The following is a 16,868-nucleotide window of genomic DNA, read 5'->3' on the forward strand; positions in this document are numbered from 1 at the left end:
GGATTATAGTTTACTAAAATGATGGCAGTTTTGCCACAGACTTAAGTTAGGAATAGGGTCCTTTAAATGCTTAGGCTTTAATCTAGTTTATAGAAGACACACTTTAATCACAAATAAAATAAAATGTGTCAATTATTTGTTTCTTGGAAACAGAAGATACTATACTCACTTTACATGACTGCTTTTACTCCCCTAATATTTAGAAATATATGTATGTCAACAGGTTTCAAGTGTCATTTTAAAATGCAATACCTAAACACAAATAACCACTTTCATTAATCTAGGAATAATTTTGAGCCAGTAGAGAATATTAATGTAAACCAAGTTTATTTTGCTTTTTTAAGTAGTGTTCTTAAAGCACTACAGCTTGGTAAACAATGTAAATTAGTATAAGTCATCTCAAAAGCCAGTTTTGTTTGTTTTTTAATGAGTTGTTAAAAAGATGCAGCCTACTCTAACAGGATAAATATTTTTAACCATTTCACTTCGAGTTAATGAAGGCTCACAAATGAGCAACACTCCTCATTGAGGAAAACAAAAAGCTGTTGTCGACAAGCGACAGCACACACACACAAAACCAAAAAAAAACTGTGTAAAAATAACTGTGTTCACATATTTTTTGAAGTTGCTTTACAATGGGATGATATGCACATGATCTTGCTGCAAACTTGCCATACAGACTTGTAATACATGTAGTCTAGACAAACAAATCAGTCCAAGAGGTGCTAACTTCAGACAATGCAGCGCTATAATCCTTTTAACAATGCAATTTGTTTTACTCATTTTTTTTCTTCTAGACTGAAATATACAGGCCAGAAAGAAAATGCTCCCTAATTAAAAATTCGTACTGTTTACAGGAAAAAAAATTGTGTAATTTTGCATTAGAATTTACAAGTATATATTCAAATCAAATGTGTCTCCTCCCTCCATCCCAGCCACAAAACGGGCATGAAGTAGAATTTTTAAAAATGCCTTAATTTTCAACTTCATGCAAACTAAATAAAGATGACCAAAACAAAAGCTTAAACAATGGAAGGTATTTCACAGAAAATTTCTTATACAAAAAACACATAAGAAAAAGGGCCACTAGGTGACATTTTAATTTACAAATTGGCATCATTTTGGTCGACAAATATCCAGATGCTGTTCTCTTCTGCTAACAAGAGCTGCAGAGGAAAAAACAAAAACAAAACAAACAAAAAAAATAACACAACAGCATGACTTCCAATTTTAATCACACATTTCTTCTGGAATTTCATGTGGATTAAGGATGCCAGGGACAGACATTTGAAGTTTATGTTTCTCTTCTTGAGCCTGTCGAAGGGCTGTTTCTCTCTCTTCCAAAAACAAGTCAGATGTATCTTCACCTGCAAACTCCTGTGAAGATAGTTGAAAAGTCAAAATTGGTGTGTTACAAAAAAGTCCAGTAAGCACATCCTTGTTTACACAAAGGATATGATGTTTCCATCAACTAGTTGGGTTTAATCAATAGTATTATGTGGCTGAATTAAAAACCAAGGTGTTAATGGGGAAAAATGGTTAGAAGAGTCCTAGTGTGATAGAAAAATTCTTCATAAGCAAAGATATCAAGAAAGCTGTTTTTCCTAAGACTAATGATCAAGTTGAGCTATAATTGTCTTCATAGCTGTATTTCAGGTAATTTTGATTCTCATTTGCATTTTCCCTCTACTTTATGTATTTTTTTTTATACTTACCCCCCCCCCATAATACCTTGTATTTTGGAGGGAAAAAGAAAACCCTGAATATCTTATGCGACCAAATTCTTAAACAGCCACGGGTAAGAGAAAATCTGTAAGTTACTCATGGGTTCTATGATACTTCTGAATTTCTTTAAAATGAGATGATACAAAAAAAAAAAAAAAAATTCTTCTTTTAAAAATTTGATGGAGTATTGTTTAACAGCAGTAGAAATACACTGATGTATCTGCTAATTGTCATGATTTTAGCTGAAGTGGACTCCTCACTAACAAAACAGGTAGAGAACTCCAAAAGGAACTAATGTTTTTCTTTATCTCACTGAACTCCTTAAGAATACCTGTGGGAGTCAATTTGATAGGCAATTAGATTATCTGAAATGATTATATACATATAATTTAAAAGATTTATTTACCTACTTATTTATTTTTTAGAGAGAGGGGAGAGAGGAAGAGAGGAGAGAAACAACTATTGGTTTCCACTTACACACACCCCAACTGTGAACCAAACCCACAACCCAGGCATGTTCCCTGATCAACCAAGAATCCAACTGGAGACCTTTTGCCTTGGTGGATGACATCCAACCGACTAAGCCACACCGGTCAGGGTTAAAATGAATTATATTAATAGCAAATTTCCAAAAAAACCACACAAATAATATTTCAAACCTATCTTCTTCCTGGCCTTGATTTAAGTTTTTCATTCTGTAATCAATCTCACACTAGTAAGAATGTACATTATTTTAAAAGCCCACTCATTTTACACTACAAATAAAGTGATTAATTCTATGATGCACTTAAATCATATTTAGTCTTAATACTTCCTCAAATGCAAATAAAATACATACCTTTATTTGTACTAGGAAATCCCTAAGATGTTCCTTGAAAGCAGGAATATCCTGATTTAAGCTGAAAAGCCCTGTCACAAAGAGCTTTACTTGAGCACTGCAAACCAAAACACAGTAATTAAATAATCATCCTTTTTTAAACAAAAATTTTGTTTATTAAAAGTATATATATTTACTCTTGTAGATGAGGGAATGCAGACTTAAGGAGATTAGCCACATATTCCTGAATAAACATTTGGTTGTTAACTGGATTCCCAGGATTTAATGGTGTACTTATTTTTCCTTCTTCAACCAAATTAAACATATATGCAAGTATTGACGCATGCATTGTCAAACCTGTTGACAAAAAGAACATTATTAACTTTAAGATTTAATAACAACTTAACACTTGGCATTTTTATAGTTTTAAATCCTTACCAGCAGTATGTGAGGTGTCTGTCACAACAGAAAAGATATGTTGAAGAATATCACAAAAATAAGTTTGATAAAAACTCTGAGCTGCAGCTTCTTCTTGTGCAACATTTTGTAAGAGTGTAAAAAGGATCTGTAAGCCTAAAAATACATAGAACACCAACAAATTAAGACTAACAACATTCATGTAATAATATTTCACCAACAAATTATTCTAATTCAGACCTCATTCTCCCTTTTATTAAACTAATGATTTTTTGTCTAAATTATTTCAAATTAGTAATGGAGCTCAACTAGAATCAATGTCTGTTTACCTATACCACCATTCCACTATGCCTGAAGGAATCACACCAAAAAACAACACAACCTCAGTATATCTTTCTATTAATATTGGTAAGTAATGTTTTTCTCCCTACCTTAAATTTTATGCCCATCTCCCCATAACTAAGCCTGCCTGTGGACTTTGTCTGAAACAGACAATTAAACTGCTTTTAGCATTTACTCAGACCTATATATTTAATTGATACACTCAGGCAAAACTGACAACAAATGATACCTACCTGCCTACAATCATACGCCTGTTATCTGTGTCTGTATGTGGTAGGCAAATAAAAGGAAATCATTTCTATGCATTTACCTGTATCTGCAACATTTCTCATAGTATGTTTGAAAGCCCAAATAATGGAATCCAAAACAAGTTTAAACTGTGCAGGTGGAATAGCCAGAAATGCTGGGAAACAATGAGAATTGACAGCCTGAAGCAGTAAGAAAAAGTTTGTTCTGTGTTCAGGATATTCTTCAAAGTCCTAAAAAAAAATGGTGTGAACAAAATCAAGTTTAAATACCTCAAATTATATGTTAAGTGGGATAGGAAAAGCAAACCCTATTTCAATATACGTGTTATTGGAAACCCTAAGATATATAGACCTCCTGAAAGGCAAATCTAAAGACAATATAATTTACCACTCATTGGAGATAAAATTACCATTTATTAAACAAATTATGAAAATGAGGAAACACAAGATCACATTATAAAGGAACTCATTAAAAAGCACATAACTACCATCACCATTTCTTTTCTTGGTTAATGCATTTTCCCACGGCTTATAAACATATGTTATACTTTTATAACGGAAAATGTAGACCTGCCCTTTTATTTAAACAAATATATACTACTAAATTCTTAATACCTAAAATACACCAAGATTTCAATAAATGCAAGCTGATCTTTGAATGTTACAAGTTATTGTTTGCTGTTCAAAACATTAAACGCCAAAACCTATACTGCAGAATTTTCCTTTTTATAACTGAAATGTAAACCTTATTACCTTATTTATCATATTCAATGTGCACTCAAAAACAGCATCAAATATTTGAGGTATTTCAGCTGTTATATGTCCTCCCAACTTGTTGACAATAATAGCCATAGTACTAAGCACTTCTGGTTCTCTAGCAGCTGGGACATTTCTCTGATAATCAATGAGAACTGCATCCAACAAAGGAGGAACAAAATTTTCAGCTACCTATTAAAAAAACAAACAAAAAACAATAAACTTTTAAGTTTTAATCTATGCAATTTGGTCACTACAGTATTATAAAGTGAGGTCGCTGCTGTCTCTATGGTTGATCTACTATAAACTGGAAATCCTGAGCTTTGACTAGCTTTTTTGTATACCAAAACATTTTACTGAGAAACCAAGAAATCACAATAGGGTGGGAAGGGTCAGGAACATATTAGTAGTAGTTCAAATTTATAATTACCAAGGAAACCAAGGCCCAAACCAAGTGACTGACCCTAAGCTACGGTGGCACAACCAGGGTTCTAGGGACGCTGTATATGTAGGATGAGTAACCTAATAGGAAATAAAACTCCTTCTAATCAAGACTGTATCAGTTTCTTCAATGGATAAAAACCAAGGTAGTCATATTTAACCAAAAGTAGACACTTAATGTATTTTAATAAACAAATAGCCATTACATAAGTGCACCACAAAGACTGTGTAGGGTTTCCGTAATTCTCAATAAACCTAGTCATATTAAGGTGTAACGCCTATGCTTTTAATAGGTTCTCTAGTAAGACTGTGCAATAAATATGACCGATGTTTCGTTAACTATTACTAGTTAGTAGCATCCTACTACACAGAACAGGTTTAATAAGATGTGATGGATAAGCATAAAATTATTTTTCAAATCACTCACTTTGCATCTCTCATTTCTACTACTGACAATGACTGAAATAATTCTTTTCCTACAGAATGGATCTGAAGTTTTTTAGTATCTTTGAATTAATTGCCCCAAATATTTACATAAATCTTCCTTGTAAAATATAATGATGCCATTTTTGTCATCACCACCGATATGCCTGAAATTTGCCCCAGCTATTGTAAACTATGAACTTCACAATTCTGTCAATTTATCCTTTTTACTCTCCAATTTTAAATATTCTGTTCTCACAATGCACATGTTCTAAACTTTTCCATATTGAAATATGATACCTTGAGAACTCCACTATTGGTTTTTTTTTAACAAGTTCCCTGAAAATTATTTCGTTATTAATAAGAACAATATTAAAATTTCCAAATTATGCAAGTAGCACACTTGTCAAACACTATTTCCACACAGCAGTGTCAGCAGGATAGGACTTTTTATAATATTCCAAGGAACAAGAGAATGAAAAGGTTTAACAACAACTAAAAATAATGTACATTTTTCCAAGTCGAGGCACAAGGAGCTTAGTTTCTAAAAATTACATTCCTTTCTGGAAATGATTTAAGACTGAGAAGCAGTAAGATTAAAAAAAGACTTTCCAACGTTCAGCTGACAAATCACTTTCACTGAAGAAGCAAACTAATGGCAGCTTTGTAAACTGCTTTGAAAACCATGAACACAAATATTTCCTCTGAACTCAGTATGCATGGAAAAATAAAAATGACCTATTCTCAGCAATCTTGTTACATATCACAACCATTTCCAAATAACAGCAATTTCTTTGGACAACTGTGTTATAACTGTTAGTGTTTTTAAGTATTCAAGGACTCTAATACACAGAATCCCACAAAATAATCCCAAACATAGACATCAAAATTACCTTTAAATTAGTCAAATGCATACAGAAATAAAGCATATTCCAGAGAACGCAGAACCAACTTAAAAAACAAAAAGTACAACATCTCACTTACCATCTGTGGATCATTAGACCGGCTCACCCAACCAGATATTAACTTTAAAGTTTCCCTTTTTACTGTTCGCATACTTCTAATCAACGGTTGCTTTGTAACCATCTCACCTAAAAAATACAATCAAGTGGAAACCAACTTGACAACTAAAATTCTATACTGGTAATTACAAGTACTTCCAGTATTATGTACCATTAAAAACCTTTATAAAGACAAATTTACTGGGGGCGGGAGGGACTAATTTTATAAGTGAAGGGGTATGCAGTTGGTTAAAAATTACCTAGGGTTATCCAGAGGGAGGTTTATTTAAAATCTGTTAGAACTATTGAATGTTTACACTAAGGCAGCGAATGTAGAACTAATGTTATATACAACATTCCATAAAAATTCAAAATCACTTACCATTGGCTTGGATAGCTGCAGAAATATTTTCACTGAGGCACTTGTATACATTAAGCATATCTAAGTAAATTCTCCCAAGCTGAATTACAAAGGGGTGTCCCACAGCTTTGCAGGCTCTCACATTTGTTTTCAGTATGCTACCAAGTTGCTTGACTGTTTCAGGATCTTTAAGTATATCCACATTCTGTGAAACACAAGAACATCCATTTATCACATGAGAATTATCCTTGCAATTACTAAAGCAAAAAACACTACCCATCTTATTCCAAATTCAGTCACATTTTAAATTCCAAATGGTGTAACAGACACAGAAGTCTATTACCAATACTTAAAACTAAGACTGAAGTGAAACATTCCCAATTTATCAGCAAAACAAAACAAAAATATACTGTATTTTTAAAAACGTGCAGCCCTGGCTGCTGTTGCTCAGTGGACTGAGCGTCAGCCTACAAACTGAAAGGTCAGTGGTTCAATTCACCGCCAGGGCACATGCCTGATGCCTGGGTTGCGGGCCAGGTCATGCAAAAGGCAACCAATTTCTCTCACACATTGATGTTTCTCTCCCTCTTTCTCCTTTTCCCTTTCCCTCTCTCTAAAAATAGAAAGTAAATAAAATCTTTTTAAAAATGTGCAAAAGCACTCACCAATCAAGTAGGTATTTCAAAGGCACTGAATTCACTGCTTTTAGAAATAGCATAAGTCTTCTTAAATTCCACTAGAACTTTTACAAAAAGTAATATAACACAACTTACTTTAGTTGCCTGCTGGATTATGCTATCCCAAACTTGATTAGGGAGTAGCATGTATTTTTCTATCAAATGTTCTTGTACTGTTTGGTCTGTTTGTGCACCAATCATGTACCCCACAGCTTCATAAAATGTATGGACCTATGTTAAAAGGCAGATATTTCACTTTTACATTGTAATAAGGAAAACTACACACAACCAATTCCAGTACATACTAAAACTAATTTTATTAAAGCATTGAAAAAACAAACTTCTGATTAAATTTCTGCTTCACTATGAAAACCACAGAGATACTTCTATTCCCATTAATAAATTCTAACTAAAATAAGAGTAAGAAAATATGCTGAGATCTCCCATACCTGTTGAGGCTGAAGATCACAAATTATAGTGTTAATGTTGTTCAAAATCTCATCAATAAACGGCATTACTTCTCCGACCTGAACCTGAACAAAATGCCTTCGACATTTCTGAGCTATTTTAATGAAAGTATCACAAGCCATGTCTTGGACTCCATCATGGGTCTCTAATGAAACAAAAACATTTTATCAAAAAAGGACAAATTCTCTGTTCAACAAAAATAAACTAAATAAAATATATGGAGAATTTACCATGCATGAATTCAAACAGCTTGTTAACTACCGTCTTCAAAAATTTCCAGTGAGCTCTTAAAAATCTTGGATATTGACCTACTATGTACATGATATTTGATGCAATGATAGCTTTATTATCTTTGCCTCTTTTCTGTTCACATAATCCTAATAAATCCTGTAAAATAAGACAAATTTCAGTAACTTATAATATAATAGTTATCTAATGACTTCAGTCCACACATATTATGTGCATACCTTTATAACTGTAACAAGAAATCGTTTTTCATCCTCTTCATGCATTGCTCCACTAATGGAGCCTATTGCCCAACACAATGTATTTAAATTTTTCCATGACCACTCTGTACCATTCACTTGATTGTGAAGTTTCTCAGTCATTATTCTTTCTGTATCTACATAATCCAGATGAGTAAGATAAACTACAAAGGAAAAAAGTTCCAGATGTGTCAAATGCAAAACTTAAGGAGCAAAGATTTTTATGAAGGGAAAAGCAGCACATTAAATAAAATGGCTATTAAAAAGATTCAAAAACTAAGTATTCTACTTTTCCCTAAAATATTTCCTCCACGGAATAATCACATTGATAAAAATTAAATAAATTAAGTTAACTTACCTAATGTTTCTCTCATATTCTTATACAAATTTATGGAATCTGTGTCCTTCATGAATTCTCTTACAACTTCTCCCTGATCATTTTCTACAACTAATACTTCCTCTGGTTTAGCCATACGACTAACCATCAATAAACGAACCTATTCAACAAGAAAAATCTGTCAGACCTTTAACATCAGCCACATCAAATGTAGTGATTCAAAAAGTTAAGATATATGTACTTTAAGATACTAAATTACTTCCAAAATATAAAACAATGAACATATTTAAAATTAAATTCTATAACTGTGGTTCTCAAACTTTATCATGAATAAAAATCAAGAGTTAACTTTCTGGTCTCATTCAGCGACTGATTAACTGCTCCCTGGTGATCTGGTGGTTAGGAACCCAACCTCTCAAGAGACTGATTCAGTATAGGGGCGGCCTCAATTTGCATTTCTAACAAACAGATGCTATTGGTGCTACCACTCTCATGTTCTGGTTTTCAACATGCCTGGAGAAGTTGGATTCTTTTTGTAGCTCATCATTTATTTGGAGAGATTAGCTAAAATCATAGTAAGCAACAGGAAGAGCACTCAATCACCCACTTTACTGTTACCTTGGATAACACGGGCAAGTACAGCTGTCTCCGGGGAGGAACATCAAAATGCTGACTTCCAGATAGTAACGGAGAGGCAGATGTAGAGAATGGGCTCTCTCTATAGAGTTCAGCTGCCAAATGATTCCAGTACTCAAGACAAATCTTAAAGATTTCCGTTTCCTCCACTTCTGATACCAACAACATATAATGAAGGGCCTACAAAGACCAAAACTATTAAAATAATCCTTAACATCATTAACAAAACTGCTTTCCACTAGCTACATTATTTAGTAATAAAAGTTGTTTTATTTTTCACAAGTGAGGTTTCATTATTATTGCAAGATTAAAAATTGCCTAGGAGCAAATTCTACTTTCTATAGACATGGCCTAGAACACTTCAAAAATGTTATGTAGTAGTCAGTTGGTACCAAAAGGAAAATGGTAGAAACAATCCAAATGTCCATCAAGTGCTGAATACACAAAATGTGATATAGGCATACAAGGAAATATTATTTAGCCATAAAAAGGACAAAGTACTAGTACATGTGGTAACATGCACAAACCTTGAAAACATGGTAAATGAAAAAAGCCAATTGCAAAACACCATTTATGATTATTCCATTTATACGAAAGGTTTAGAACAGGTAATTCCAGAAACAGCAAATTACTGGCTGTTAGGGGATAGGGGCAGACAAGAATGAGGTAACTTCCAATTGGTACACCATTCTTTGTAGGTGATGAAAATGTTTTAAAATAGACAGATGATGATTGAAAACACTGGCAATGTACTAAATGCCATGAAATTATAAGAGTGGACAGTTTTATGTTACATGAATTACACCTTAATTTTTAAGTAAGGTCATTAGACTTAATCTTAGAAATGACATGTCTATATGCTCTTTAGGAATTTAAGAATTAGTATGTAAAGATAAATTTCAGAAGCCAAAGGCTCCACAGAGTCTACCTCCATGAGTGTTTCCCTGAGATTTAGTCTTTTTTCTATAAGTTGACCATGTTCCTTAAGAAATGTGCAGAGAAACAAACTGAGATTTTGAATAAAGTTCTGTTCATCATCTTTTCCATTTGAGTATGCAAGTCGTATATTGGTATTTAAAGGAAGCATCTGCAAGTTTAAATAAAGACTGTTAGTCTGCATTTTCAAACCAACAACAAAAGACACTATATTTAAGCCCCAAGATCCCATCATCCTTTTACTACTACCAAAACAAATAGTTAAGTAGCTTATCCTTTGCAAGAACTCCTTGGTCTATCCTTTTTTTGTATCTTTGTATCCTAGCATTGGTTAATTTTCTTTTCTTTAAGTGTTGACAAGTAGTAAGACTTCCACAGATCATTCTCTGAAATTTTCCCTGTATCAAACCTTTCCCTCCCTTTAATGTTATTAAAAACATAAAAATCAACTCATTCAGGTCACATATACAGTAATGTAATAATATGATTAACCTTCTAGATAACTTCATATGTATTTAATCAAACTAGGACTGGACAATCCATTTCAAAACAAAAGATCAGAAGTAGAGCTGTTATTAAACCACAGATTTGTGTAACCTGAATTTCAGTGACTTTTAAAAATATTCATTAAAGTGTCTAGTTTACTCTAAATTTTATCTGATAAATACACAGTAACATTATAGCTGGTCTATTAAAAAGTTGTGCTGCAATGGTTCAACACCAGCCCAACTTTTTCTAAGGCACTAACATTTAGTTTTTAAGAGCATTGTTTTACCTGTTTCAGCTGCATCATTGTAAGTGTAAATAGCGTTACAAACTGTTCCTCATATTGGCTTACGCTCACACCAGCAATCTCAGTGAGGCACTTCAGAGAGACATTTCGAAACATTGGGACATTCAGGAACTATTTAAAAATAAATAAATATAAATAAATAAAGGATTTTACATGAAACAGGAAAAAAGAGGCAGATAAATGGGTAATACGTTTTATTATTTTGAGGAAATTTCATTATCCACCAGACAGGCAATATTTTAGGGGCAAACTGCTTTCTTTTGATCTATCCTTGGACATCTGAAAAACACAAAGTTGCTTATTTACTTACCCAGGACCTATTATATGAGTTTTAAGGACATCATGTTTTCTGTGTAGTCTGAAAAGAACCCAAGATTTCTAATTGCTCAGGATTTTAGGACATGTGCAACACATCTGTGATTAATCAAGGTGTAAGAAAACTGTCTCTTCCATATTCTATTGTTGAGAAGGTATAAAAATGGCATACCATTTATGGATGATAATTTGGAAAGCATCAAAAAAGCCTTAGAGCCCTGGATGGTGTGGCTCAGTGAATGGAGTACTAGCCTGCAAGCCCAAGGGTTGCTGGTTCAAACCTAGCCAGGGCACATGCTTGGGTTGTGGGCCAGGTCCCCAGTTGGGGGCGTGCAAGAAGAAACCACACATTGATGTTTCTCTCCCTCTCCTTCTCCCTCCCTTCCTCTCTCTCTCTAAAAATAAATAAAATCTTTTTTAAAAAAAAGCCTTAGAAATGGACGTAACTATTGATCTGATATACAAATTCACACAAAATAAATATTCAGACAAGTGAATAATGTCTTTTGTATAAGAATGTTACCTGAAGTACTGTTCATAGTAGCAAGACTTTATATAAATTATCTCATAAAATGTCTCCAATATTATAAATTCATGTATCAGATTACCCTAAACTACAAAGCCCAAATATGTTATAATTGCCTGCTTTTAAAAAGTCGTATTTTATTCAGACATCTGCCAAGAAAAATCTGAAAATATAAGCAATGGTAACTATATATCTTTGGATGAACAATTCTAAGACTTCATAAAGGCTTTACATGTTATTGCTTTTAAATTGTCAGAAGAAAACACAAACTTTCCACGTTGTAGAAACATTCCTTAACTCATCTCATTGTGACCTATATAATCACCTAAAATCAAATCAAATTCTTTAACAGTTGTTCACATGAAATTTGTGAAATTACACAGTATAAGTGGAATAATCAATCATAAGATTTTAACAATAACTCAAAGAATTACTCACTAAAACTATGGAAAAGTTCTTCTGAGAAGATTCTTTATCTCAGAAACAAGGTTGGTTATGGTTATAAATACGGAAGTTTTTCTATATGAATAAGCATTAACAAATCAAGATAATACATGCAATTACTTAGTGACAAACAACTGAAATGTATTCACTCTACCTTATAAATTAATGTACTGATTAACTTGGTCTCAAAAATATATCCCAGTGGAATCCAGTTAAGAAATCTGAGCAACGTTTCCAACGTTGCATGTACAAGCGGAGCATTTTGGGAATTTTCCTGCAACAAAAACATACCTATAAATAATTATCTTCTCATAACTGTTATTAAAAAAAGTGAAATTAAAAGCACTTACCATCACAAACTGACACAGCTGAAAGATTTGTGAGAACTCATTGCACATGCTAAAAGAAAAAAAGTGATCAGTTCAGAAAACAAATAGAAATAAATACTGTAATTTTGTACATGCTAACAAACATTAAAAATTTCAGCATCTGGTCATTCAAAATGAATTAATTCTATTTAAACACATATACAAACAACTTTATTAAAAGCTACAAAGTTATCACTGTGCTTCTTGAAGGTTTGGTTTTATGTCATTCTTGCTCTATTATAATAATATCAATCAATCTAGTCTTTTAAATCAATGTAGTCAAAACACAATTCTCCAGAGTAAGAGAAGTGTCATTATATACAGGGTGGGGCAAAAGTAGGTTTACATCTGTGAGTATGCAAAAGCTCAATCTTGTGTTACTTATTGTATTTATTTCCAAATGAACAACTGTAAATCTACTTTTCCCCTACCGTGTATAACCCAAATCCTAAAATGTGCTTCTACACCAAATCAGGTGGAAAACTGTAAATTCTGAAGCAAGTTTGATTACATAAAGATACAAAGATACTGTTGTACCTTAATGACTTCGATAAATTTTTATTATTAAGAAAATAAAGTCTGGCATGATCCTAGTGTTAACAGTAGGAAACTGACAAGATGCAGGACTAATAAGAATTCAGTTGGCATTTGGACATAAGTAACTTTTCTTGGAATCTATAATTAAGCAGCCAGCATATAAAACAGATCCCAAAGGGGTTTCTGGGAACCCTCAAACGTAGAATCCTTTCCCATGTGATGTAGGTTATCTTGATGTGATGATGAAAGTTTAACATCTTATCTTTAACACCACATGTACTCTTAAAGCCTCCAGATTTAGAATATTAGGTCCATTGTAGGACTATTTAAATTCTTAAGCAATTAAAAGTAATTTAACACTATTTACTATCATAGTTCCTTAAAAATTTACAATCTACCTCCAAATTCCTTTTAATAGTTTGGGAAATTACTTAAACTTCTAAGCCAAAATACTTGCCTGTCTTTTAAATGCTTAGCTTTCACTTGGGTTATCTGGCCACTAGAAAAATCAAATACTTCTTCACTCAAGAGTTTAAGAATCACCATATTATTCTGACAGAGACTTTCACTGGTCCTACTTGCTCCAACAATATCACTGATAAAAGTTGGCCAGTGTTTTGGCCATTCTTGTTTCAGTATCTAAAATGAGAAAAAAATATTAATCTTATTTCACTTGTCAATGACAATGCTTCAAAGAAATTATGTCATACTGAAAAGAGCAAATATCCAAGCACTTTGCATATTCTACCCCTTTATTAAAACAGGAAGTGTACCACTCTCAGTAGAATACACTGGAGGGGAAGTGTAACAGATAAAAGTCTTGTCTCAAATACCCCATGATTCCTCTCAATTACCCCAACAGATCTAATTTGGCTCTCGTGTGTATGCATATTAATATTTGCCCGATAAACATGTGCAGATAACCCTTGGAGACTCAAAGCAATAAAAAGGTGATGGGCAGGGAAAAACATTTTGGCTAGAATCTGGCCCTTGAAATATATAGTATGGTTTGGACATATAAATTTAGAAGGAAGAAGCCATTACAATTGGGGATGAAATCATCTTTGGCCAAAAACCTAATGAACCATGTTCGATTTTTAAAGTATGTACTGTATATATTATACACTAGGGACTTCCCAACCAGATATTCTGTAATAGCACCTGTGAGTACGAGGCAGGTAGCTAACTTCTTTGTACTACTCTTCCCTCTCCCCATCCAGAGATAGGCTACCAACAATAAGTCTTTAGTATAAAAGCCAGTTTAATTTAGTGAAAAACCAAATGCTTTAAAAAAACCAAGTTTCCAAAACTTATTAAATAAAAAAATTATTTTTCTCTCACACACCAATTAATCTTCTCAGGAAAAAATTGATATTTATAAGAAAATAGGTAAAAATTTCTAAAGTTATATTATACAAAGAGTTTGAAAAGCTAAGTATAGAGATGAATGAAAGGGATGCTAAATTCAAAGGCAATGACTTATGAATTAAGACTGATATAGATGACACAGAAAGAAAACATGCATAGTATCAAGCAAATGAAAAAATTTTAAACAAGGCCAACCCATACTGGAGCCATTTAAGTGATGCGTTTATACAGTACTTGATGTTTCCTACCATAGCAAATTAACAACTTCAAATGCTAGATAGGTTAACTATTATAGTTATTATAAAGGCTATGTACAAGATGTTAGTTTACTTATTCAGTGAAGTGGGTTCAAATATTTTGTTTAGGTAAGCACTTAACTCTTCTGAGGAAAACAGTGAATCAAGTAAAAGCTTACCTGAACAAGAATCATATTCAATTTCCCGATATACACCTTTTCCTTCTAAGAAAAGAAAAAGTTTAGGTTAAACGAGGGCCTAAAATAGGCACAGTAAAAACCTAAGCATAGGAAACCCTGAAAAAAAAAAAATTGCCTATCTATTGAAAATAATTGTGCATGTTTGTAGGTCTGTGACAAAGAGGTAATTAAGGTGAAGATTCAATATTTAAGTGACTTTACAATGCCCCCTTAAGCTCCAAAAAAGCTCTTACCTCTACACAAGTTGGATCAGATGACGTCTTGATAATGAGGCCAACAACGTATTTTTTTATCCCTAGTAAAAAAAAAACAAAAAACAAACAAAACACACACAGAACACTTTTATAGCATGGTAATAAGTCTTCAGGAAAAATATTGGGGGAGGAAAAGGACACAGTACAGTCAGAAATATGCCCAACCCCATCACCGATGCTGGCATTTTGGGAAAAATTCCGTGTACTACTTTAAATTTTCAGGTTTTGCTGTTATCATTTACAAAATATAGACTTAACATTTACAAATTATCTTTTAAGATACTTTTTACTGCTATACCAGTTAAGTACACCAAATCTGTGATTTTGAAATAAAAAAATACAACAAAGAACTAATGTGTTGTTCATTGAAATACATACAGTAACTTTTTGTGAGTTAAAACTGCAAAAACCCTGAAGATGTAACTTTGTAAGTATTTTGAAGAACTTTATGTAAACTATTTATAAAGGCCTGATTTTTCATCTTTTCTCAATTTATTTTAATTATAAAATCAAACTAATCCTGAAAATTAATTTTAATTTTTCCCCTACTACAATCTAGAAGAGTTAAGGAGAAAGTCTGTACTGGTTTTAATTTAAGAATCCCTTAATAGTACATACTATTGTTTAAACAGTTAATACTCTATACCTTTGAATTTAATTTGCATCATTAAGAATTTACAGAGCATCTATTATAGAACCACTTAAATTTTAAAGTAATGTGGTACACCTACATTAACATACCCCAAGTGTCTGAAGCAGGATCCCCAAGTGAACACCTATTTCCCACTACATAAAGACTACTCTCACTGTGTTTAAATGCAGGCTTTGCTGCCAAATGATGTATAAAGATTTTCAATTTTCAGAGCTTTCTGAACTTTGGAACTACAGATAAATTCCTGAAACTGTGTGTCCAAACTCTCATCTAACAAATTGGAATACTGGACTCAAATTTCCCTTAAGAAGGAATCTGAGAAATTTACCTCTAAGAATTAGTAAGGAATATAGCCAACTTGAAGACAACAAAATGTTCTTTAACTTTTAATTGTAAACTATCTTAATACAGTAATCTTTATGAGCTACAGTATTAAATTCAGTTTTATACCTATGGTTCTCGGAAAATAATTTTTTACTAATTATGGTGAAACTGGCGATTTCCTTTAATGTCTCATATAAAAACCATCTTCAAAAAACACTAATCAGCCCTGGCTGCTGTGGCTCAGTGGACTGAGTACCTGCCTGTGATCCAAAAGGTCTCTGGTCAGGGCTCATGTCTGGGTTGCAGGCCAGGTTCCTCAGTTGGGGATGTGCAAGAGACAAGCACACATTGATGTTTCTCCCCCTCCCTACCCCTCTCGTTAAAAAGTACATAAATAAAATCTTAAAAACAAAAAAACAAAAACAAAAAACTTATCATAAAAATAATATCCCAAATTGAGAAAATTTTATTGGTGCAATTAAGTCTAAAATAATAATGGAAATACAAAGTTTAGTAGTATCAACATCATGATGTAACATTTAAAAATACTGCCTGCCCACTGCCCTTGCCAGGTGGCTCAGTTGATTGGAGTGATGTCCGTACACCAAAAAAACAAACAGAAAAATAAAAAAACACCCCTGCCAAGATTGATTCCTGTATGGGAGACAACAGATCCATGTTTCTCTCCTCTCTTAAATCAATACACATATCCTTTAGTGAGGATTTTAAAAAATTATGAAAAACAATGCCTGCCTGCTTTTTAAAAACTTTCTCAACTGAT

The 16,868-nt window shown here is 32.9% G+C and overlaps 1 protein-coding gene across 1 annotated transcript in view; it reads right to left on the reverse strand.

The window, feature by feature from the left end:
• Positions 1-305: 305 nt before the first annotated feature.
• XPO1 (exportin 1) overlaps positions 306-16,868 on the reverse strand; it is a 40,134-nt gene continuing 23,571 nt past the window's right edge. Inside the window, exons 5-25 of the mRNA XM_090281355.1 lie at positions 15,091-15,152; positions 14,837-14,881; positions 13,511-13,692; positions 12,499-12,547; positions 12,303-12,422; positions 10,846-10,974; positions 10,063-10,221; positions 9,117-9,314; positions 8,520-8,658; positions 8,144-8,325; positions 7,907-8,063; positions 7,658-7,821; positions 7,305-7,439; positions 6,553-6,736; positions 6,154-6,260; positions 4,303-4,497; positions 3,612-3,780; positions 2,981-3,115; positions 2,740-2,899; positions 2,564-2,660; positions 306-1,377 (exon numbers count right to left, since the gene is read on the reverse strand). Of these exons, the coding sequence (XP_090137481.1) occupies positions 1,231-1,377; positions 2,564-2,660; positions 2,740-2,899; positions 2,981-3,115; positions 3,612-3,780; positions 4,303-4,497; positions 6,154-6,260; positions 6,553-6,736; positions 7,305-7,439; positions 7,658-7,821; positions 7,907-8,063; positions 8,144-8,325; positions 8,520-8,658; positions 9,117-9,314; positions 10,063-10,221; positions 10,846-10,974; positions 12,303-12,422; positions 12,499-12,547; positions 13,511-13,692; positions 14,837-14,881; positions 15,091-15,152 (2,915 nt within the window). The 3' untranslated portion in view covers positions 306-1,230. The remainder of the gene's footprint in view (positions 1,378-2,563; positions 2,661-2,739; positions 2,900-2,980; positions 3,116-3,611; positions 3,781-4,302; positions 4,498-6,153; positions 6,261-6,552; positions 6,737-7,304; positions 7,440-7,657; positions 7,822-7,906; positions 8,064-8,143; positions 8,326-8,519; positions 8,659-9,116; positions 9,315-10,062; positions 10,222-10,845; positions 10,975-12,302; positions 12,423-12,498; positions 12,548-13,510; positions 13,693-14,836; positions 14,882-15,090; positions 15,153-16,868) is intronic.

This window comes from Furipterus horrens, unplaced genomic scaffold (genome assembly GCF_987537825.1).
Source record: "Furipterus horrens unplaced genomic scaffold, mFurHor1.1.pri manual_scaffold_6, whole genome shotgun sequence".
In the NCBI taxonomy this organism is placed as follows: Eukaryota; Metazoa; Chordata; class Mammalia; order Chiroptera; family Furipteridae; genus Furipterus; species Furipterus horrens.